Source organism: Copadichromis virginalis, linkage group LG1 (genome assembly GCF_057382275.1).
Source record: "Copadichromis virginalis isolate Kocher_CV1m ecotype Utaka linkage group LG1, C_Virginalis_male_GT1.1, whole genome shotgun sequence".
NCBI lineage: Eukaryota > Metazoa > Chordata > Actinopteri > Cichliformes > Cichlidae > Copadichromis > Copadichromis virginalis.
In genome coordinates, this window is record NC_140618.1 from 18867777 (window position 1) to 18892822 (window position 25046).

At 40.2% G+C, this 25046-nt stretch overlaps 1 protein-coding gene and 1 long non-coding RNA gene across 3 annotated transcripts in view; one reads left to right on the forward strand and one right to left on the reverse strand.

Moving 5' to 3' along the window:
* Positions 1–3202, forward strand: part of LOC146718613 (uncharacterized) — a 13425-nt gene extending 10223 nt beyond the window's left edge. For both annotated transcript variants that reach the window (XR_014919921.1, XR_014919922.1), the window contains exons 2-3: positions 1118–2359; positions 2840–3202. This is a non-coding gene — a long non-coding RNA (uncharacterized LOC146718613). The remainder of the gene's footprint in view (positions 1–1117; positions 2360–2839) is intronic.
* Positions 1507–21613, reverse strand: LOC146718615 (calretinin-like). The gene is made up of 11 exons (XM_085452937.1): positions 21428–21613; positions 10082–10158; positions 8475–8564; positions 8191–8271; positions 7097–7153; positions 6198–6275; positions 5977–6032; positions 5846–5885; positions 3910–3963; positions 2211–2282; positions 1507–2075 (listed from the first exon to the last, which is right to left on the reverse strand). The coding sequence occupies exons 1-11, from the start codon at positions 21519–21521 to the stop codon at positions 1959–1961; spliced, it is 816 nt and encodes a 271-aa protein (XP_085309063.1). The 5' UTR covers positions 21522–21613; the 3' UTR covers positions 1507–1958.
* Between the last annotated feature and the right edge of the window lie 3433 nt (positions 21614–25046).

The following is a 25046-nucleotide window of genomic DNA, read 5'->3' on the forward strand; positions in this document are numbered from 1 at the left end:
ATGTATGATGTAAAACAGGAGATAAAGAGGATAAAGATGGAATAAGTCACGTAAAAACGAAATGCCAGGCTGTATGGGTCCTGCACAGACAGAACTACAGGAAAATATTTTACAGCAGCCTCTAATATTAACATAATTTGCTCATAACATAAAGATAAGTATATATGAGATTTTAAAAAAGCTCCATAGCAAATGCTTTTAAACTCAAAACCTGTGTGAGTGTGTGTGCGTGTGTGTATAATATAAACACTCTCACGGCTCTCATCTGCTTGTCTCATTCCTCTCGCCGAGTGGGACTGATGAGTGTGAGGGAATCAGAGCGGATATAACTCTCGTTTCCTTGTTGTCAGCAGTTAACAGCTCGATCTGCAGCCCAGTTTTTCACTCTGTGCTCTGCTGTGGAAGTTATATGTGTGTGTGCATGCCCACATGTATGTGACAGTTAAGATTTGCTGCACTTTTTGAGAGTGTGTGCAGTGGCAGCGATGGTGTACATGGAGGGGTGTGCTTTAAAGATAGTGAGTTTAATTAAAGATGAAAGAGTTGATGATTAATTGATGAAAGGTAGACTGTTCCATTGCGCTGAAGTACGGGGGGGTGTTGACCCTCTTCTCATATAGAAAGCAACTGAAAATTGCCAGTATGTAAATACCAGTGATGTGTAATCACATCTTTTGGAGCCTTCTTCCTCATGTTATTCCAGTTTTGGTGAACTATTCCACACATAATCTATAGAAAATATCTGGAAGATCACTTTTGTGGTGGAGACTATGTTCCAGTTAACTAACATCACCAATCATTTCTTATATTTTGCTGCATTATACCAGGTTTTTGCTATAATCCTTTCTGTCATCGTTGTATTTTTACTCAGTTGTATATAGTATTTGTATTTGTATTCTATTTTTATCTTATTGTATATTTATTTTATTTTATTCTACTGTATATAGTATTTTATTTTATTCTATTCTGTACAGTTGTGTACTGTATTTATTCTTATTGTATTCTAATTTTTGCCTCATAACTTTTGCACTGTCCACTTCCTGCTGTGACAAAACAAATTTCCCACGTGTGGGACTAATAAAGGTTATCTTATCTTATCTTATCTTATCTGTTTCAGAAAGAGCGAGGCAATCATCCTACTGCTGTTTTGTTGTTCGTATTCTGGCTCGTCTTCCTCTGCTGACTTCATCTCAAAGACTGGTGCCTCTGAGGCTCTCCTCTATAAAAAATGGAGTAGCACAAGCTCTTTTTACATCACACTTTCTGGTACCAGGAGATTAGAAAGTGAAGGTGGAATGCTCTGGAGAAAACACTCTTGCTCTGGGCATCTGTCCTGCAGTTGTACTCGCCACGAGACACTAGGAGTGAGAACAGACTACATCAACGTCTTACTGCGGCAGCTGTGGCACAGTGGAAACAAGCCCCCTGCTAGCTGATGTGTAACAAAACAGTATTTATGCACTGGTGGGACTTCTTTTGATGCGAGTGAATAACTGGGACAAGAGCTGTCATGTTATATTTATTCATTCTTTCGGTAATATCTTTAGTAAACAGTACAAGCCTCATCAAATAAAACAAGCTCATAATAATAAATGGTGAATGAGTTTGAAATAAATAAACAAATTCAACAGAAGCATTCAACTTGAATTCAACAGGAGGGGAACATATGTCGACAGAAATTAATTTAAAAATAGAAACGCATATCAAAAACGGGACATCAAATGAATAAATACTCAATATATTCCTTTAGTCATTGCTAGCTGCATGTTTAGAAAAGAAGAAGAAGAAACTCTGATGGTACAAAGACTAAACAGCAGGGCTGCAGTACACTGTGCTTTCAGGAGCGTTTTTGTCTTCACTCTAAGTGGTGTAGCAAGGCTGGGGGTCATACATGCAGCAGGTTACATCAGGAGGTAGGAAGGAGGAGGCAGTGGGGGGAGGAGTCCCAGGCAGAGGAGTCACAGCATGGAGTCCCGGCAGAGGACGATCTCCATCTCAGTGCGGTACAGTTTCCCTCCATCTGATAGAGCCATGATGCTCTTCTTGTAATCCTCCAGTCCGGTTGAGTCCACGTCCTGCCATAAATGACACGGGCACACCGAGTCAGCGGATAAGCATACTCTACACTACAGCAATCTCATCTCTGCTCTATATTTAGCAAGTAGACAAGTAACCTGAACTGATTAATCAATAGGCTGACTATTCATTACCATTTTGTTCTTGTCACAGAGGTCCTTCAGCAGAGCATCGAGCTCCTGCTCATCAATACATCCGTTACCATCCTGGTGGATGAGACAAGAGAGGAGGTCTGAATTATACAGACAAGGAAAAGTTCTCCTAAAAGCAGGGATCGAAGCAGGTGAGGGAACCCGAGGATCAGGTGTAGAGGTGCAGCATAGGGGAAAAAACTGCTTAGAAATAAGTCACATAACAACTTGTTTTGTGAGTTTCTTAGTGTGCACGCTGTGAATAATCCCACTGAATTAAACAAGATATACGCAGATGTTTCATGAGCTATTCGGCTGATTTTCCACAATTTGACGCTGCAAAGCAAAAAATTTGAATTCAGTGAGTGAATCTAATCATGACCTTAAATATAAACTGATGTCTGCTGCCCTTGATGTACATCCAAACATTGACCATGTAAGCCACAGCCTGCTGTAATCTTCCCCAAAATACTGCACTAAATATGCCAAACTGCCTGATATTCTAATGAAACCTTTAAACAACACAAAAAATAGTACACTTCAATTACTTTTGCAAGATTTTTCACAAAAACATAATTAGGACATCCAGTGTATTAAATTTTCTTTTTCTTTTCTTTTCTTTTTCTGTGCAGGTGGTGAAGTAAGCTGACGTTTTCCTCAGTCTGCCTTCGGGCATGGCCTCCACTGGGAGCCATCTACACCTGTGTTCAATCACATTATCCTGAATAGTAGCTAGAAGGACAGCAGAACTCCGTCAAATTGTTCGTCTCCCTCATTTGTATGAGGCACTTTGACTCCATGTCTTCCTCTTTTTCCTGGGTCCTGGCTCTGCTGTGCTTACCTGTTATCCAGACTTACCAGTATTGCCAAGGAGTTGCAGCCGTCTCCATCCATCTACACCGGCCAGTACACCCTTCATCAACACTCACAGCGATTCTTTGAGGCTAAGACTGAGACACTAAGACCTCACCTCTTTGTTAATTAGGACAGATGCTTTTTACATCACACTATTAATTTGTTTTTTAAGTAATTCATTCTGTACTAAAGCAGAACAAAAGACTGAAATTCCCAAGATGATAGCAGAACTAAAACTATCCACTTTCTACCACTGATCTGGGCCCGGGTCACAGGAGCAGCAGCCTAAGCAGGGATGCCCAGACCCTTTTATCGCTGGTCACAGCCTCCAGCTCTTCCAGGGCAACACAGATACGCTCCTGAGCCAGCTGAGAGGCATAATCTCCCCAGCGTGTCCCATGTCTGACCCAGTGTGTTTGTTTAGAAAGTATTTCACAGATACTCTGTATGATAATCAAATCAAAATGATTTTATTAATCCCTGCAGTGACATGTGGATCTTTGACTAGTGTTTCTATCCCCAAATCCATGACATTATATAGACTGCCAAGACATTTGGCCGTGATGATGATCCAGAATTATTTGATCCTCAGTTTTCCACCAATCCCCATGAGGGTGACATTTATAGTAGAGAGCAAAACAAAATCATCAAGCACTTGACAATGTAAGATATTCAGAGTTATCCGTAAGGGTGTTAGCATTCTGATCTGAGCAACTAGCTCCAGTACAGCTTTACAAAGCTGCTAGCACAGCTGCACACATCTGTTTAGGTACCACACACCATGCATAATACACAGGAAGGGAATATAAACTATGACGGAAGAAGCTGAGGGACATGCTGTTTTCACCTGATCGTAGAAAGTGAAGATGGAGTCAAACTCCTTAACCGTGAGTCTGATACCCTGTGTGTAAGAGAAAAACAGAGAGGAGTGAAATTTGTTAGAAACTGATAGGTATTTCTAGAGAGCGGTAAAAGCCCCACCAGATCCAGAACCGATATTAATCCATGTAGATTATGATAACTGGGACTAGAGTTCAGTTAATCCTCAGCAGACAGACTAATCCTCTGTCCGAAAGAAATTGCAGATCTGCCCTCACAAGTCAGCTGTACATATCATGACATGGTACACATGGGATGTATATGTGGAATGGAAGGTGAAACCTATACACACAGAGGTCATGTTTCTTTTTTTTAATAATAATCTTCTACAGTGCTGTTTACAAGTATTTCACCTCTTCCTGATGTCTTTTTTTTTTTGCATATTTGTCACACTTACATGATCCAGATAATCAAAAAACTAAACACTAGACAAAAATAACCTGAGTAAATACTAAAGGGAAAAATCTATCCAATCTGCTGTGTGAGAAAGTGTTCCCCCGTTTGTAAAATAATGAGTTAACTGTGATTAACCACATTTTTTTGGAAAGCTGGGTTCAGTTTCACTCACCACACCTGAGCCAGACCTGTATAGTCAAGACGTGACTTAAATAGACCCTGAAGCAGGCTAGAAGAGCCCAAGAAGAGCTGAGAAACAAAGCCTGGAAAGGGTTATAAAGCCATTTCTAAGGCTTTGAGACTCTACTGAACCACAATGAGGGCCGTTATCAACAAATGGAGAAAACCTGGAACAGTGGTGAATGTTCCCAGGAGTGACAAGGAGTTAAAGGTTCACACAGACACCTGCTAATAAGTGCTACATAACAGACTTCTTCAGCTTTTCAAGCAGGTCAGAGTCTCGGCTTTAACTGGGTCACTGTAACACGTTGATTTTTTTCCTTTTTCAGCCCTTCTGTTGTAGATTTGCTGCTGTGTTTGGGATCATTGTCCTCTTGCATAACTCACTTTGGGCCAAGCTTTAGCTGTCAGACAGATGGCTTCACATCCGACTCTAGATCACTTTGGTATATAGATGTGTTCATAGTCTACTCATTGACTCCAAGGTGCCTAGGTCCTGTGGCAGCAAAACAAACCAAAATCATCAATCCTCAACCACCACTGCACTGACAGGTGGTATGAGGTGTTTGTGCTGACATGCAAGTGTCCAAAAGACATTGTTCTGGAAGTCTAGTGGTTCGTTCAGATGTAACGTTGAAGACATAAAATGTGCTGCCATTTTTTTCTTTTTTTTTTAGAGAGAAGAAGCTTTTTGCTGGAAACCCTGCCAAACACGCCACACTTGTTCTTTTTTCTCTGTCACAAACTTTAACACTTAGCGTGCTAACTGAAGTCTGTAGAGTCTGTGATGTGGGTTTTGGGTTTTTATGTGAGTTTGTGGAGATGTATTAACACACATCTGAGTGCTACAGATGTGCTACAGACCAGTGAACTGCCAAAACCTCTGTTTTTTTTGTTTTTTTTTGTATAGCGTTGCTGACACTTCCCGATGATCAATTAATCAAGCAGATTTGATTAGCAGCACCTAGCTGCTAAGCCTCTTCCTGTGAAACCTTTCTTTCTTACGTGACTGTACCTGACCAACGTTGTTGTCCTGCCAGACAGGTCTTATCTGCCTGGCTGGACTGCCTCAGTGGTTTACAAAATCCCAGCTCAATCAGGCATTCACAGAGAAAGATGTTCATCCTAGAAATCCCATCTCAATACTCCAAGAAACATGGAGCCCATCTGGCTGCAGGAGGGGAACTTAGACTATCATATATTTAGCTATCATATATAATTTTGTTCTGAATCTCTGGAGAGCTCTTCAGCTTCTGACTTATTCACATCAACAAGAACTGACGGGATCTGAAGGAACAGGCTTTTGTCGCTTATAAGCATAATCTTACCTGGAACTTCAGCAGGAAATTTTCCTGGACCGGCAAGAGCCTGTGGTGAAACACAGACATATGAACGATGTCCTTAAAGAAAAGTTTTAAAAATGTTCCTAACATACAAATAACACAAAGACGACACTCACCTGGCCATCTCAGAGAGGCCCAGCTTCCCATCGCCATTAAGATCAAACATATTTAGCTACACAGAAAGAAAATTAACAGGGAATTTATTGAAGTAATGTATCACATATTAACTACTCAAGGGAGCTTAAATGTGGCAGTTAAGTGTTTAGCCCACAGCAATACAGGGTTATTCTGTGCTAATGGGCTGCAATGTTTGCAATCTTTGCCTCGTGGCACTCACAATCGTCTGCGTGTATTCATTAAGCTTCTTGTCTTCATAGTTTCTGTTCGCCTTCTTCAGCAGGTCTGACAGGAAACCCTGAAGTGAGAACAAAATAACCACCTCAGCCACTGATTAGATGAGCAAGCTGAGTATTTGTTTTCAAGTTGAGGTTTTGTTTTTCACATGACAGAATTTTTAATGGAGTGCGTCATGTCCATGTGCAGTTTCAGAGTAGTTCAATCAGTAGCACCGATTCTTCCAACAGCGTAACATACAGAAATGAATCATCTCAACCAAGGACAGATTAGTTTAGTGTATTCGCTGCACAGCCAGTCACACTCCACATATTATCTACTTACTGCTGCCTTTTGGTTGTGAAAGGAAAATGACATGTGTAACTAGTCAAAGCATTTTCTAAATATGTCTTAAATACTGGCGTGTCTATGTAAATTGCCCCTACGTGTGATATTAATTAGTTATTATCACATGTAGGGGCAATACAGCAGCCATAGTGATGAATTTGAATTTACTGCACAGATCACTGCCCCATGCAGCAATCAGCTGTATAGTAGCACACATAGAGACTACTGAAGTCATCTTTTGCTGTTTCATTTATAATTAGAAGTGTTGTGTAGGCCTGAATCAGGAGGAAAAGACCTAAAGTTTGAATTAATGCTTTTATGTGGATGCAGCAAAGCGTGTCTGCACGCAGAGATGGAGCCACTCAATCTGTTTAGGATTACATACATGGATAGTCCATGACGAAGACTACATAGGGTCACACACTGGGTCACATTTACCTAGAGTCTGAAGAAAATGGTTTGCAGAGAAGATTTCTAAAATGCATGAACAAAACCAACAAAATGGTCCATCTGCATAATGATACTACATTTATTTTTGCTTTATTTGTGATTTACCTTCAGCTCATTCGATTCAATGTATCCACTGCGGTCAGTGTCATACTTCCGCCAGGCCTGTCGGACAAGAATAATGTTTTCAGAAAACACCATATCATCTTTAACCACTTTGACAGTAAAATAATAAAACTAAATCTTTACACACTCATAAAAACGCAAGTAAAACCAAACACTGTGTAAATGTTGACTCTGTGAAAGACCTCATCAAAGATGGATACCTAAAAGTCCTCCAGCGCTCTCTGCGTTTCCCCTGCACAAAGCTGTGCTCCATTCATAATGTATGGCTATCTGAGAATAGCTTTAACACACAGAACAGCCTGAACATCGCACCACTAAAAACCTTCTAAAGTAGCACACATCAAGTGTGTGTTTGTACAGTTTATTTACAATTTAAGCTCACCAGATGTTTTCTCTCAAACAGGAAATCTCTGCTTTATTAAGCACAAGGTGTTAAAATATCTCTGGAAAAACTCCTTCAATGTAATTAATCCATTATAGGTGATATAAAGATGCTTTTCAGGCTCAGAGTCATCAGATAACTATTTACTCTATTTACTAATTGCTTCTAATTTTAGGTTATTTCAACTATTCATCAAAATGGCCAAAGAGAATTTATGCACATCAGTGATGTCATTCTGCTGCCAGGCGTGAGTGTGACCTAGATCTCAAACACAGCAGTTTTTAGGACAATATCGACTATTTTATGAGTATCCAGGGTTCTAATTAACAATTCACACCTAGTGGATTGTCTCTGTACGAAACAGGTGTCCTAACTTGGGAGGAAAATTAAAGGAAATGTGAGTCAGCTGAACGGGCGTCCCACAGGACGGGCTGTAATGGCACACGGACTTGAGGCGATTGTGAGCAAATTTCACAGCTCACTAAGATTTATTAGTCACTGAGCAACTTTCCCTCCAAAATATGGGACTTCAAAAGAAGCACAGAAGGAAGGAGGCTAATTCTTTACATTCAGCTGAATGGCTTTGGATAAGAATATGAGCTTGGCTGACCAAATTTGTAGGGTTATGTAAGAGTGCTCGCTGTATATCAACAGTTAAAGCCTGGGACACAGATGTGTATATATGCCAACTTACTGCCATGAATTCAGAACTGGATCCAACAAACTCTCTGAAACAGATCAGGAAGTTTTCTTCTGTGGGCAGAATCTGAGCCAACTGCAGAGTGATACATGAAGAAATGGGAAGATTATTAACCAACATCACATATTTTATGTTATTGGTTTGTAGTTACAGAGTGGGAAGCATTTGAAATGTAGGCTTCATATAAACAATTGCCGTTCACAGTGAAGACAAACAGGGAACAGAAGAGGATGAATGAGGCTGGATAAAAAGTTTGTAAGAAAATAAATTGTTCTCACCTCTGACATCTCAATTCTCCCATCAGAATTCTTGTCAAAGCTGGCCATGAACTCTTTCATCTTTTCTTTGAATGTGGCGTGTGAGGGATCCTGCAAACACATCGAATTACACTTATCAAGATATATGAAATATATGAAAGGTTACTCTTATAGAGTAAGGTTTAGAACAAAACACCACAATCTGAAAATAGACAGCTCTCTTCCTCCAGCTCTCAACCTCTTTATTCTAAGCCCCGCACATCATGGGCTAAAAATAAATACATGATTTTGGGGCTTTCAGTGGAATACTTTTAGGTTTACAAGCTCTGCCTTTGCAGAGGGTAGAAGAAGCATAAAAAGTGGCCATATGTCTCTTGATCTGCACAAAATGATCCCTATGAGTGCCACCCACTCCAATCTGAGACATTATCAGATGATGATGATAATGATGAATAAAATGGTGGTAAAAAAATATAATGCAACATTTTTATAAATAAGCCATTAGATAAATGCTGGAGAGAATCATTTATCTTGGGATTTATTGCATGAACAAAGATTTTAATTCAATTATAATTGAATGCACTCTTAATGGTGGTGTTTATTTCTGAGGTGGCAGCAGCACATTAGAGCTCTGAAACCTTAAACTGGATACATTTCAACTTTAAAATGTTACCATACCTCAGTCTTGTACTGAAGGAAATGTGAGAATCACTTTAGTTTGTTTCGTTTTTAGTATCAATGTGAAAGTAATTTTAGTGACTGAACGGGTATTCTTGTTGTGTATTTTGTGTTCGAATAGCTGAAATTCTAACAGAGTAAAATACACTTTGTAGCACATCAGCATCAAGCATAACAACATTTATACATTTTCTGTATCACCAAATTAATACATGCACGTTCTCGTGATAAAGTGACGCAGATTTTGCACATATAAAGGCTACAGGAGCTCATCTGATTACAGGGGTTTTCTCTGTATTATTGTAGTGTTTTTAGCTTGCAATATAAAGCACCTTGTGATATTTTTTTATTGTGCAATTTACTTCTAATATTTTTTTATTTGAGGATTTTTCTTTTTTTTAACCAAGATTTATATTTTACAATCAAGGTTTATGTTTTTTATTGTATATTTTATTTTATAGTTCATATTTATTTTTAATTTAGTGACTGTTCTATATAATATAACAGCCTGTACAGCACTTTGATCAACTGATATGATACAGGGATAAATTTTGACTTCACTTCACTTGAAGCTGAGCGATAGGCAAGTTGTCCATTTATATTAACTGATTAGGGCAAAACGGTTGTGCAGTGGTCAGCGCTGTTGCCTCACAACAAGAAGCTTCAGGTTTCCTGGGTTCAAATTCAGGCTCTTTCTATGTGGAGTTTGCCTCCATTTCTCTCCAAAGACATGCACCTTAGGTTAATTGGTGATTCTATATTGACTGTAGGTGTGTATAGGAGCGTAAATGGCTGTCTGTCTCTTGATGATCGACTGGCGACCTTTCCAAGGTGTACTTTGCCTCTTGCCCTATGACGGCTGGGACAAATTTTTCAACACCCCCACAACCCTGAATTGGACAAGTGGAAGAAAATAAACTGATGGATGTACAAAGAGTAAACACACTCACCATCCCTGCTCCTCGTCTTGCATTCTCCAGCTCGCTGAAGAAGTTTTCTAACTCCTTCCCTTCGATGTAACCATTTCCTGCGGCGCATCAGAGGAACAAAATTAGTTTGGCACAAATGATGTTATGAGGCTTTTAAGTCGCCTCAAGTTTTGTTGACTGTTCAAAAGTTTAATTAAAGACTCAGATGTGGATGAGTGATTAAAGGTCACCAGGGGTTCTTTAAATTTGGCAACAGCCGCCAAACATTGAGCTCTAGTTCGGTCTCAAGTCCTCTTACCCCAGTAAGCAGTTCACAGGAGTGTATATGGAGCCTGTACATGCCCACAGCTTCACCAAAATCACTCTCTAAATATATTTGGCTGGTCCATCCATCAAATCAGCACAAAAATCTGAATAAAACTCTGGATGACCACTGGACAAGATATGAGTGAATCCTGGAGGACGTCCACACTGGGAAATAAGATGACCAGCTGCTATATCATCTCTACAGAAGTAAAACTTACTCTGATGAACTGGAGAGGTATGTTACACAAAAACAAGGTCATGCTAAGCTGACATTTAGCTGTGTGGCGATTCAGTGTCATGCTGAAATAAATAAAAGAACAGTCAAGCGCTGCCAGAGTGTAAGCAGCATAATGAGCGCTTCGTTTTCTTGCCTAAGAGGGTGAAAGTGTTCGGTCAGATTGATGCTTATTGGGGCATCCTGTCCCTCTGTCTGGGTTTGTGCTTCTTATGACGATCACATGACCCGAGATAATTTAACACAATAATTTACTTCACTGGTTTGCCTGCAAGTTCCACTAACAGGGTAACATAAATTACACTCCCCAGTCTCTTTTTAATCATAAGAATGAGTCCCATCTGTGTACTATACCAAGGGGGGAGGGGTTGCTTTTTATGTTGCAAAAATAGACATCGATGTAAAGGTTATTTCAAATAAAACAGAGTAAAATGCAGAGATGCACTCTGCTCCTGTCTTAATCTCTTATTCTCTCATCTCCCTTCCTTTTTGATCGTTTTCTCCCTCCCTTCGTCCCTCCCTCCCTTCCTCTCATCTCGGTGCCCAGCATTATTTGGACACTTTATCTGATAGGTGCTCCATGTCTCCATCTGGGCTATGGGTGAGCCGATGTTTCGACATAAACATGTCAGTTTTTCAGAGAAAGATTACAAAGCTTTGGGTGCAAAAAACCCCAAAAGATACAACATGCAAAAACTACACAGCCTCGGTTCAGCAGATAGTGATGTTCAGTTGAGATTCCCTTTATTTTTTACTGTTTCTAAGAGGCTGGGATTTAAATGGTAAAATGGCTGGACGACCATAATCTCTATCAAAGTGCAAATTAATGATAGAGAGCTTTTAAATTGCAGAATTTAAGCTATAAAAATCATCTGGTCATCAAGATGTCAGGAGAAAGGGTCAACAGTCTGACCATTAATTTTTGCATCACACTATTACTTGTATAGATAAATAACTGAACGAGTGAACGAACAAGCAAAGATAAAATGTCCAAAAAACAAAAAATATCTTTGGTATTAAAATAAAATGTATTAAAATAAGGAGGAATCCTTATTTTAATACATTTTATTAAATGATATGGTACAGAGTTGTCTCATAGTGAAAAGAGTCGATTTGAGCGTTTGTATGTGGATGTTGTGCGTTCTCTATGTGCGTGAGTGGGTGCTTGTTTCTTCCCACTATCTTTCAGAACTGGTTAATTTAAATTGATCGTGGCAGTTTTTCTCTCTGTGCTGGCCTTGTGGTGGAGTGGTGCTCAAGCCAGGGTGTCCACTGCCTTTAACCTTTTGCCAGATGTGATAGCCTCCCAGCAAAGAAAGTGAATGGGTGGATGCTAAGGAGGTTGGAAAAGAGCGCATAATCTGTGGTGATATTTCTATCATATGTCTGCGCCCCGCGCCTACATAAGCAACACCTCTCAGCTCATCGGCGCCCGCTGCCAGAGTTTATGTTGCAGTCCGAATCTCAGCTGTCACATGGAGCGCACCACTGCACACTGAGCAGATGCAGTCCTTTCTCTCCCCAAACAAAAACACAGCTCAACTGCTGATTGCTCAGTGACACCTCGGAAACAATTCAGCTGATGCACGATGACTAAAAATGACAAAAGAGGGTCATGTGGGAAACAGATTTCTCAGAGAGGGCACCTGAGTGTTTCACCCCTAGGTGTGAACACAAACCCACATGAGGCTCCACATGCTGCAGTATCAGCTGTATGAGTTGTTTTTGTTTGTATGACAAAGAGGAATATATGATTCATTCTTTGTGTTTAATTCCCTGCAAAGCAAAGTCTTCTGTCAGATACACTTTATATCAAAGATGGATAAAGTCACCGGGTCTGAAAAGTGAAACCCGGCTGTTGTTTTTTTAATGACCAACAGGGGGCAGCTCCTCTGGTTTAAAAAAATGAGTTCATCCATCCATCCATCCATCCATTTGCTTCCGCTTATCCTTTTCAGGGTCGCGGGGGGCGCTGGAGCCTATCCCAGCTGTCATAGGGCGAGAGGCAGGGTACACCCTGGACAGGTCGCCAGTCTGTCGCAGGGCTAACACACAGGGACAAACAACCATTTGCACTCACAAAATGAGTTCAATTTAATAAAAATCTATAAGAAAATAATCATACTTGACAGTGATTTATGAACTTAATAAACATTTTCCCCGTGAGTTTGTGGTACCAATCATGAGTTTAAAATCTTCTTTAATGCAAAGCAATGTTCATTTTGCATTAATATGGTCCCATTTAGAGTAGAATTTATAATACAGCAGGATATACTTTAGGATGTGACTACCTCATGATTGAGCATCCAGTGCAATGTCCTCAGTTTATCACTTTTCACCTATGACATATGCTTTCAGAAAATCTAACTGGTTAACTTGAGGTCTCCAAACAAGAATCTACAAACCAGTGGTTAGTGTCACTGTGACTGCATCCGTCTGGTAAATACAATCCTTGCTGCACTACAGAAAGGAATTTGTTGATGCCCTTTCAGTCAACAAAAGCGCACTGCCTACATATCATCCAAAACAGACTGTCGAGGTTGTGATTAACTCATTTCTCTCACTTTTGCAATTTAGTCCATCTTGGAGTGGGGAATTAATTACTTCTCACCTTTACTGAGCTGCTCCTAACCCTCTCCTTCTACAGGCACAGTTAAGACACAAAAATAACTTAGATTAGGAACAAATTGGGGTTAAAATGAGCTAAAGTGTTGAAAGGGAGCAGGATTTACAGTGAGGCTTATTGTGAAAGCTCTGTGGGCCACTGCAGTATGGAATGCCAGGACTGCCATAATGAATTAATTAAATACACCATTAAATAATTAATTAAATATGGCAATAATTAATTAAAATTGGAATTAATTAATTAAATAAATAGTTATGACACATGTAATTAATTAATTATTGACACATTTAATTAATTATTTATGTATTTCACATTTTAATTAATTATTGACACATTTAATTAATTAATTATTGACACATTTAATTAATTATTTATGTATTTCACATTTTAATTAATTATTGACACATTTCATTAATTATTGACACATTTAATTAATTATTTAATGATATATTTATTTATTTCATTTTGGCAGTCCTGACGCCTGGCTCTCATCATGAAATAATTTTATCTGTCAGCCTCACCCATCAAACTCAGGGGGCGGGGTTAACGCTGATCGAGTCAAAACCATTGCTTTGGCCTGGTGGCCATTGTTTCTAGCACACAACAACCGGCATGTGGAAGCTAACAGAACTGAGCTTTGAAAAACCCTGTTTGTGTGTTACCAAATACCGTTTTAATATTTTTTTAGCCGAGAATGTAGTGGTTTAATCTTCATGTGTCTGGTCGGTTTGTCAAGATACAGCCTCTTTGCAAAAGTGTTTCGATGATTTCGGAGATGTCTGCCCAGTCTCACGGCAAAGCGTGGGATAGACCCGCTCGCCTCGCAAGCAATCCCACCGACAAAGCGCAGGCCCCGGTACACAGCTGTAGTAACCCCTGCTGACTTCTTTTACTGAGGTTATATTTATCGATGTTTTATTTCCTGATGTTCTTATGTGTCCTACGTGTTTCAGTCGCCAATTCTGAATTATAACTAACATTAAAAACATGTTTAAGGAGGAGAGAGAGCAAATAAATCTGTTTAACATCTGATCTTTGGGTTTTTGTTCAGTAATCAGCGTGACCTGTGTATAAACGCATAAAAGAGATAACGTTGGTGTTTCCGTCATGTAGTAACTGCTGGCTTTAACTGTACAAAGGTTGTTCGACACTATGAAACACATACAGACTTCATGATGTTCGGCTAATATTTTTATTGTGAATATTAATCATGCTGACCTCGCTCTGTACACCACGCAGCGAGGTCAGCATATCCACGATATCCTCAGCTCCATGAGTTAACACAAAGTTTCCCAGCTGACTATCTAACTGCCAACTATTCCAGAGACGTGAAAATATACAGCATAAAGAAAAGTGTAAGAGACTCAGCAGCAGATTAGAATAACAGTTATACATTTAATAAATCACCAAATGAATCCAAGAAACGAGCAAACCTCTTCCGACAATTTGAATTTGTATTCCCTCAGCTGCAGACTCGCTGCTGTTTAAATGTTTGAAAAGGAAGATTAGATATAAAAAACGTCAAACATAGACTCAGTCTGCCTTCACATTTGATATGAGGCCAGCACGTATAGTGGCCTCAGCAGGCTATTACTGAAATACACGTGCTATATCATAAACTATGATATAAACAGGGAGGTCCTATTAACATGTTTAGTTTTAAAGGACACCTTCCTGCCTTTAGTCTCATTCATGAGCAGTATTAGTTTTCTTCTAACATCCAGAAGTCTGCACAATGTGTTTCATAGTTTGTAACAAGCCTTTGACAGGTAAACATAACATGACCGAAAAAGCAAAAAAAAAGAAAAAAAAAGAGAGAGAGTGTTGACATAAGAAGAGAAAATTCTCTCAATTATGGAGACAGACAAATGGTTCATTTATGTTTGATGTGTGTTTATTCCTCCCTAAATATCGTCGGTGAAGTTCGCCATGCATGTCAGATTTTCCTGCGCATTTTTATACCTCTGCCAACAGAGAGAGAAAAAAAATCACATTCTAACAGACAGCTGGTGCTTAGAATACAGTTGAATAACTATTAAAAAACAGATGATATTTAGATGATAGTTCAGTCTAACACATGTGCCAGTGAACCATTAAACGTCTGTGAAACTATGCAGTTATGAAACGTAACTTTAACCTCAGCCAAACCGATTTGCTCAGTTGTAAATAAAACAGCGAAGTAAACGTGACCCGACAGACAGAACCTGAGTGAATGAAGTCCAGCGTTTAACCACTGAGAGCTAAAACTCAGCTGAGGTTTCAAAGCTGTGTGCCGGTGATTGGACATCAGCCGCTGATAAAGCTGTTCGCCTATAAAGTGCTCTGTAAGGAAACAAGCTCCAGCAGCTCTGCGCTCGGGGAAAACACTATATTTACTTATCTTGTGCAGAAAAATGCGCTGACATTGCGTTATATCGAGCACCGGCTGCCCAGTTAAACTGTGACTATCACCAGGTAACTAGGCGTGTTTCTTGAATTAGCAGCAGGTGTTAAACAGCTGACAGATGAGGAGGAGGATGCATGCAGGTAAACTGAGGGTCTGTTGAGCTGATCGCTGGTTTCGTGAGAAAAATGTCAGCTCGTTCTTTATGTTACAGAAGCACAGAGACACAAGACCAGGCGGAAAGAGACGATCGTTCGGTGAAAATGAGAATCTGCGAATGCAACATGTGGAACACGGAGAGTGGAATATGTAAACAAACCGGTTAACGTAACCCCCTCGGTGCACTCTGCATGCTAACTGTTAGCAGAGCTAGTGAAATCTCTGAAAACATCTGAGCACTTTTGCAAACATGTTCTATGTTGACAACCTGACCAGACATACGTCGCGACATTCGCGGCTAAAACACTGTTAAAAGTGTAGCTGGTGACAGAAAAACGGGGTATTTTAAAACTACACCACCACCATTGCTGCTTGTGATTTGATCTGCATTCTGGGATAACTGGCTGCCCCAAGTCTACACAAGCAATCGATTTTCTAGGATCGACCTGTTTTGACTTACTTTGCACGGCAACCAATCAAATGTTAGAGAAGCTGCATGGGCAGCGTTAACCCCGCCCCCTGAGTTTGATGGGTGAGGCTGACAGATAAAATTATTTCATGACGAGAGCCAGGCGTCAGGACTGCCAAAATGAAATAAATAAATACATCATTAAATAATTAATTAAATGTGTCAATAATTAATTAAATGTGTCAATAATTAATTAAAATGTGAAATACATAAATAATTAATTAAATGTGTCAATAATTAATTAATTACATGTGTCATAACTATTTATTTAATTAATTAATTCCAATTTTAATTAATTATTGCCACATTTAATTAATTATTTAATGGTGTATTTAATTAATTCATTATGGCAGTCCTGGCGTTCCATACTGCAGTACTGTCAGGCTGTGCTGTTCGATGAAAACAAACTGCAAATTTATCGGACAACTAAAGGTCATGACTTTTCTCAATGGCTTCAGAGGGTAATCTTTCAACTGAAGTTGCAAAATGAAAATATGTATAGCTGGATCGGCTCATCGTGAAACAAAGTGGGGCGATGAAAGCACTCTTCTGCAGTTCAGCTGCCCCACAGTTAAACAAATATCTATTTGTATATCAGATATAATATCACTAATTGTAAATATGCATCAACTAAACTTAGACTAAACTTAGGAATTTTATTTACTTTTATTCCTTGAAACTGATATAACAGCTTTTGTAGTTTTGATCCATTTATAGACTAAAATAAGATTTGTTTTCATTTCAAATCTTAGAAATTAAAATAAAAAACTGAAAATTTCATTCCACCTTGAGCACTTAATGTTACTTTAAAGATATTTTATAATGAAGTCTACCTCAAAATTAATTACACTGATCATTGCTTTCCTCTGTGATGCAAGTTATGCTATATTCATATTCATTTTAGTGCAAACTGTCCAGTTTCGGAGATGCTGGCTGTAGAGATGTCTGCCTTCTCCTGCCTTGTAATTTTCAAAGTTTGAAAATGCATTTCAAAATCTGGTCTTTTTCTTGAAATCATGACCCAGATACTCAAAAAAATCTATTGTGCTTGCACTGAGAATTTTCTTTCTACTATCCACATCCCCAAAACAAAACAAAGAAAGCGTATAGCTGCAGTCCTCTAAAGATCAGGACTGTTCCTGTAGAAACATCTGTCACAGAAATACATTCAAGTAATTGTTTTCTGTATGGGTTTATCATTGTGGCCCACTTTACAATGTTGCTTCACTGCATTGACGGTTGTGAGCAGTTGCAGTTTTTCTAAGGTACCTCCAGGGGGCGTCAATCAGGTTGAAGTCTTGACTTTGACTGGACCATCGCTGCACGTTGATTCTTTACTTTTGCAGCCATTCTCTTGCAGATTTGTTGCTGTGCTTGGGATCATAGTTCTGTTGCATGACCCAATTTTGGCCAAGCTTTAGCTGCTGGACAGATGGCCTCACATTTGATTCTAGAATTCATTTCATTTCATTCAGTTCATGGTTAACTCAACGACTTTAAGGTGCTCAGATCTTGTGGCTGCAAAAACAAGTCCAAATCACCACCCCTCCACCATGATGCTTAACGGCTGATGTAGGAGCCATTTTTTATGTTGGTACCTTATGTATGCCGCTAGAGGTCACCTTTTGTGTTTTACAACATGGTGTGTCTATGGGAATGTATTTAAGGTAGACACACGTAATTAGTAGGGGTGCAACGATATTCGTATCGATATTGAACCGTTCGATACAGTGCTTTCGGTTCGGTACGCATATGTATCGAACAATACAACATTTGTAATTTATTTTATCAATTTTTCTTCTGACGATGCTGTCTGTGTGGAGCGCTCAGTGAATCTGTGTTCGACTACTCCGCCTAGGCTGCACTGTCGAGCGCAGATCCACTGAGCGCTCCACACAGACAGCATAGTCAGGAGGAAGAGCACAGGGCAAGCTAGCGAGACAGAAGTTAAGCTCTCAGCAACATGGACCTCCCCCACTCTCATTCAGATCTGGATTTGGAATTATTTTGGTTTTCATGTGACGTATGACCCTGAAGGTAAGCGAGTCATGGACTAAAGTAAAACAGTATGTTGGATGTGCCATGCAATGCTCAATTACATTGGTGTGAACTAGTGTGTTAGCGCAGTTAGCTCGTTAACGTGTTGGCCGTCTAGCCCCATGCACGGAGCGATCGGCGGTAGCTCGTTAACGGAGATTTGCCGTGTTGTGGCGTTAAGGTCATTTCAACGAGATTAACCTGAAAGCACTAGTGGGAACACAACGAATATGACTGCACATTTACGCCGACATCATCCTAGTGCAAAGACAAAAACAACAAGCATGCTACTAACTTTAGCCGAGTCATTTAGACAGCTGTTAGCACATGATTCTCCTTATGCTGCTGAGAATATAGCCCAGAAGAAGCGGATAGTATAGCTTTTATTTTGGAAAGAGCCATTTCTCTGTAATAAACTCTCTTTTCCAAAGATGAGTGATTCCTCAATCAGATACAGGGCTTGCAATATCGCTAGCCCGACGTCCCGGAGCTAGCGATTTTTTCAGTCGGGCTACCAAAATCTATCTCTTCCCTGCCCGTCGGGCTATTGTAGGAAAAATATATGTCAATGCTTTTGCATTCTTTCAGAAATGTAGCTGGGTAATTATGTCATTGGCATCGGTGAGCCACTGTGAATATGTGACATATTGAAGTCGCGTTTGAATTTGCGCTTGTTTTTTTGCTTTCACTTTGCAATCGTGCGAACTGTGTATAGAGAGCGACAGTACTGATTGGTGAGTGATGATAATTTGTGCACCAATTCCTCTGACATCGTCTTATTAATCGTTAGCTTACTATGCAAACATGACAAGTGAAATCTCCTGCAGCAAGCTTAAACATGTGAGAGGTTGATCGCGCAGAGAATCGCTGAGCTTATGTGAGTGCGTGTGTAAAAGCAGCAGGAGAAGTTATGACAAATCAGACTATAAGGCAAAAAGAAAGTGCAGCTTTATGGTTTCATGGACAAAAGAATTTCTGTGGCTGCAATATGACGAGCTAAATAACCAGGGCTGCACATAAGTGGTCCGCAGGTGCGCATTCGCTGTCAAAATAAAAAACACGCACAAGGGTTAGGGTTAAATTTAAAAACTGTACTTTTGAGTTAAAATATATATTTATAATTTTAATAAATGACAAATTAAAAAGGCATGAACATTTTTTTTGTATCGAAAAAATATCGAACCGTGACACCAAAGTATCGAACCGAACCGAACCGTGAATTTTGTGTATCGTTGCACCCCTAGTAATTAGCGGCAGGTGTGTTGTTGTTCGGAAGGAGCAAACAGTTTGTGACTGCTGTGCTGTCATGATATGGTGTTGGATAAAGAGAACTGTTGACATCAAATACAACAGAGGGAAGTGGAATAAAGATTCAAAATGAACAAGGTAAGTACGGCTGGAGTTATTGGACTGTAACAAGTTTAACAAGCTCATTCATATCAGTGGCATCGTGTCACCCCCGCCAACGAACACCTCAGTGGCTTCAGCTGGTCTGAGGTGTTCTTGCTGATGTGCTGTGTTTGGTTTTCTCCAAACACAGTGCTGTGCATTATGGCCAAACATTTCCGCTTCAATTGACATTGTTCCAGAAGTTGTGTGGGTTGTTCACATGCAACTTTGCAGACCTAAGCTGTGCTGCAACGTTCTTTTTAGAGAGAAGAGAGTTTGTCCAGCCAACCCATTCGAAAAAGTCATACTTGTTTGGCTTTTTAGTTTAACTTTTAACATGCTAACTGGGGCCACTAAAGTCTGGGCCTTTTGCAGTTTCTCTGAGCATTGGACATCTAGCCTTGTCTACCCCTGTGAACATTGCGGTATTGTGCTAACACACGTGAATGTTTCAGACCAGCAGACGTCCTCATATAAGCATTTAATCAAGGTCACCTGATCAGCAGCACCTAGCTGCATATTCATATTCCTATGAAAGCAGGTAGGGTGTAACTAGTTTTTTACATGACTGTAGTTAACATTGCAGCTCACACATGAGCCCCTCATGGAGGCATGGGAAGATGGTCACTTTCTCCTGGAGAGTGATTGGGTTGCTTAGTAGAAAATAGGCCTGAAACCTCTCTCAACAGTTCAAGGTAGGTTTTTATTTGCTTGTTTGCTTGTTTTGGTGCTTTAAATGCCACACAGAAAGTTCCACTTGTTCTCCAATGCAACAGCTCACACTAAAACAATATACATGGATAAATACAGACCAGAGTAAAAATACCTATATCTTATTAAATGAAATTAACACTTGCATTAATGAAGGCCCTTATATAAGTGGCTGTTTGCCAGTGAGCATGCATTCTGGCACATTTACATGGCCATCTTTTAACATCGACCCTAACCTGAACCTGTTTATATCCTTAACCCTAAAAGCAAGTGGAGGGCTGTGATAGACAGGATCATCCAACATGTCCTCAATCCAGTGGTCTAAAACTCAAACTGATCCTCATAACAAGTACACACACACACACACACACCATCCACTCTCCACTTCACTGTAAGCTCCACCCAACAAAATCCAGAGAGAGAAAAACACACTCCTTCACTCTTGCATCCTCTCATCTCTTACCTTTTCACGCTCCCTCCATCCCCCACCCTGCTACCCCTTTCCCCCTCCCTCCTCTGCATCCACATCGCTCTCTCCCCTATCTCCCCTTCACTCTCTCTTTTCTATCTTTCAGCCCTTCGTCTCACTGCTTCTGATCTGTTTTTTCCCTTCGCCCTCTTTGTCAGCATCCTCTTCGTAACACAACTTTACAATCCACTGCAGACCCCCTGACACATTTCTATAGTAAATAAAGTCACAACGTAAATGACCAACAGTGATTTAATCTGGTGGATTTTACTAAGTAAAACAGGAAAACTGTTTACTCATATCACAAATGTATCCTATATATAGTAACCTATTAGTTCAATTTTCTTACTGCAGTTTGTGACATTACTGCACTGATTCTGCAGATTTTTTACTACATTTTACAGTCGCTGAATTCTTTTTTTTAACGCACAAAAGGTTTTCAACTCTAGCTGGACACAAAATTCTCTTATATGCACTAATTTCAACCCCATCTTTTACATAATTACTGTTTAGTAATAAACACAAATTGATCCGATGGCTAGTTCCACAGTCATTAGACAGGCGGACACTTGAGCGCACTGACCGTCTACGTCAAAATGCTTCCAGATGTCGATGAACTGCGCTGCGGTCAGCTCAGCCAGGTGCAGTTGGGGCGGCTGCTGCGGTTGAGTTGCCATCTTTGCTGTTTCTCCCAGCTTTAAGTCGTCCACAGTAGTTGGAGGTAAACTTTTCCCGGTGTAGAGCTCCTCGGGTCTGTGGGATGCGCCTCCTCAGCCGGGGCTTTTAAACCACCCGCGATGCCCGCGCTTCTGCTGTGCACCACACGGGGGCGTCTCGACCTCGTGGAGAGCAACAGCAGAAGACCAATTACAAGAGGAGAGAGAGAGAGTGTGTGTGTGTGTGTGGGGGGGGGGGGGGGGGGGGGGTCCTCTGGGCTTTGTATATGAGTCACCATTAACTGCCGTCCAGGCTGCTGGTTTCATAGAAGGATCATTATACATCAGCCAATCCTGCTGCTCCCGCAAGGGGAAAATTACATCAAACAATTTATTCTAAAGCAGGGCGCCCTGCTGGCTCCAGTGGGTCTACTCACATCTATGTCATGCCTGTCTCTGCCAGTCCTGCAGCTCCCTGAAATGTGAATGATCAGATAAAGTGTTAAATTAATGTCCAACCACACCTGAGGAGGAGGAGGAGGAAGAACTCATAAAAATGAAAGGCTGAGGGCCATCCTTTCTCACAAATCCCTACTCCACTGCTTTTTCTTTTGAGATGACCCATCTGTCTTTCCTTCCATCACCTCCTCCCCTCTCAACCTCCCACACCCTTTAGCATCAATCTTCCCGACCTGTGCAGGTGAGAGGGGAACTCAGTCTCCCCAGCCAATCAAACACGTACTTGGCTTCAATCCAAGCAGCAGCAGCAGTAGCTGTTCTTGAATGGCCACTAAATCACCTAAATTCGTTTGTTCGTTCTGCAGTGCACTGTTGTCCCCCTTTTCCTCACCTTCCCCTCATTCTGTGGTTCTTATCCCTCTCTGGTTTGGACCCCAAAGAAGGATAGTTGGTGTGCTGGGGGAAGGGACTCAGACGATGAGGATGAAGAAGAAGGAGACACTTTATCTCCTCACTGCAGAGCTGTGTGCTGCAGAGAAATGGAGGAAAAAAGAAGGAGAGAGAGCAGGAGAGGGCAGCTTATAAGTGTGTGTGTGTGTGTGTGTGTGTGTGTGTGTGTGTGTGTGTGTGTGTGTGTGTGTGTGTGTGTGTGTGTGGGATAAAATGCATATGTAAATACTGTGTATGTGTGAAAGACAGAAAAAAGTGGGGGTATTTTTAGGAACTCCCCTCTTAAAGCCTGAAGTGTATGAATAATGATCAGAGAATTTATAGGATTTGTTTGCAGAGCTCAGAGCACTTTCTGATGAAAGTACCAGAAGTAAAGCGATTCCCTGAATAGTGAAGATGGATAAGTGATGAGGTTGTTAATGGACCACTGATCACCTTTTAAACAGACTTTGATCTGACTTATCCAAACACAAAAAAGGCATGTGAAGATGTGCACGTGCATCATGAATTTAAATCAGGACGGTTGCCCCGTTAGTGTTTGCGTTGCATGCCACTCATACTTTTCGTGGTTTGCAGATTATGGATAATGATGCAATCTGGTTAGCGGTGTATTAAACATATCATATGAAATTTAGATTAGCTAAAGTGGCTCAGTGTTGATATCTAAAATGGAAAATGAAATCAGGATGAGGGGATGGTGCAGACAGCCAGGTGTTTAAGAGGCTTTTCAGTTCACTTTGATTACATTTTGTGAAAGGCAACAACAAACTAGCATCTTTGGTTTTATGTAGAATTATTCAGGATCAAGAGCACAAACCCTGCACAAGTTTACACATAAAGACAACTGATTATTTAACGAATTTATAACCCAGCATGAAGTCAAAATGTAGCTTCAATATACAGTCATGTGAAGAAAACTTTAACTTAGTGTAGTATTTCACAGGACTGCAGGGAGTCCTGTGAAATACTAAGGAAACCACATGATTCAATAATTTGTTGAGTCACCTTTAGCAGCAAAAACGTTAAGTAATAATTTTCTGTATGACATTATTAGTCTCTAACATCATATTAAAGGAATTTCCTATAGCCTTTCTTTGAAATGTTACTTCATTTCTTTGAGCTTTTCATTTATTTGTTTAATCACAGCTCTCATGAAGTCCCACCACAGCATTTCAATCAGGCTTGTGCTTTTATAGAGGTGATCGCACTTGCTGATGATCAAGTGCATTTGTTTGCAGCACCTGGCTGCTACTGCCCTCTTGCTTCCTGTGGAATCATTAAGGGTGGACTTTAACAGGATTATGTAAAAACTTTTTTTTCCCCCACATGAATGTACATGAATGAATAGCCACTGAATTTTAATAAGATGAGATTGTTTGGTGACTGCAGGTTGACGCTGTCGGTTGATGGTGTTTGTAGAGGATAATTATTACCTTTATTGCTCTCCCTGCATCTGTGCTGCTCTGATTGGTGAAACTGTTTTTCTCAGTTGTTCACCTCTCTTTTTTTCCCCAAGGAAAGAAAGTGCATCCAAAGATTCAGATTATAAATCTTACCCATTCTGGCTTGGGTGAAAGAGGCCTTGTGCTTTCATGTGTTTCTAACAAACAAAGTTTTTCTGTGATGTTGTAAAATAGCCTCTAAGGATGAGCCTCTATTCATTTTGTTAAGAAGGCTGACATTAATCCAAAAGAAGGAGGGAATCAAAAGTGTGAGCGTGATCCAACACAAAATGCAACTCTTTCAGTAAGTACAGCAAAGGTTTTTCTTTTATTTGTTAATTCAATTTGGGGGTAAGCTGTGTGGGGTTTATGCGATAAGACAGCGGAGAGCGAAAGATACGGCAGCTGCAGCGTATTATATTAAACATTGGCGTCGTCCAAATAACATGATGCAGCTGTACGAATGCTCTCCTTGTCTAAATGTAGCCCCTGGCTCATCGCTGCTTATCCACACTAGTGCTGATTAGCATGAGTTACTGCAGCCAGCAAGAAACACTGATGAAGCAGAGTCCAGTGTGCTTAGAGACAAATTATCCAGTCACCCATCCTTTTTTGTAAAACTCTAACTTAGGGTTGCTGGGAGCTGGAGCCTATCCCAGCTGACTTGAAGGGAGAGGCGGGGTGCGGGCAGGGTTGTGGGCTGGATAATACCTGCCTAATGAGCCCCTCACTAATGTGCATGCTCTGAAATCCAAAATGCTTCAGCTATTGCATGCCAACATGTAATGCTTGAATTTCTGTGCATCTCTGTTTGATATTGGATAAACAAACAGCACACAAACGAATAATGTGACCCATATGGCACATTAATTACAACAGAATAAATTTAGGTTCACACATAAAAGAGAGGTCAGGGTGCATGAGGTATGCGTACTGAGGAAGCTGGTTCATAAATAACTGAGCCTTGAACATTTATCCTTCTAAAATACTCACTGGCATTTCTTTTAGCTTAGATCAGTTGAACTCTGATAAAGTTTACAGGTGGATGTGAGCAACAGCAATCCAGGATGGGAAAATAAATGAAAGAAGAAAAAAAACCACCATGAAAAAAATAGATTAAATTATTGAAATCAAGTCAAGTGATATAAAGAACAAATAGCAAATAGCATATCACCTTCTCATACACCTACTTCTA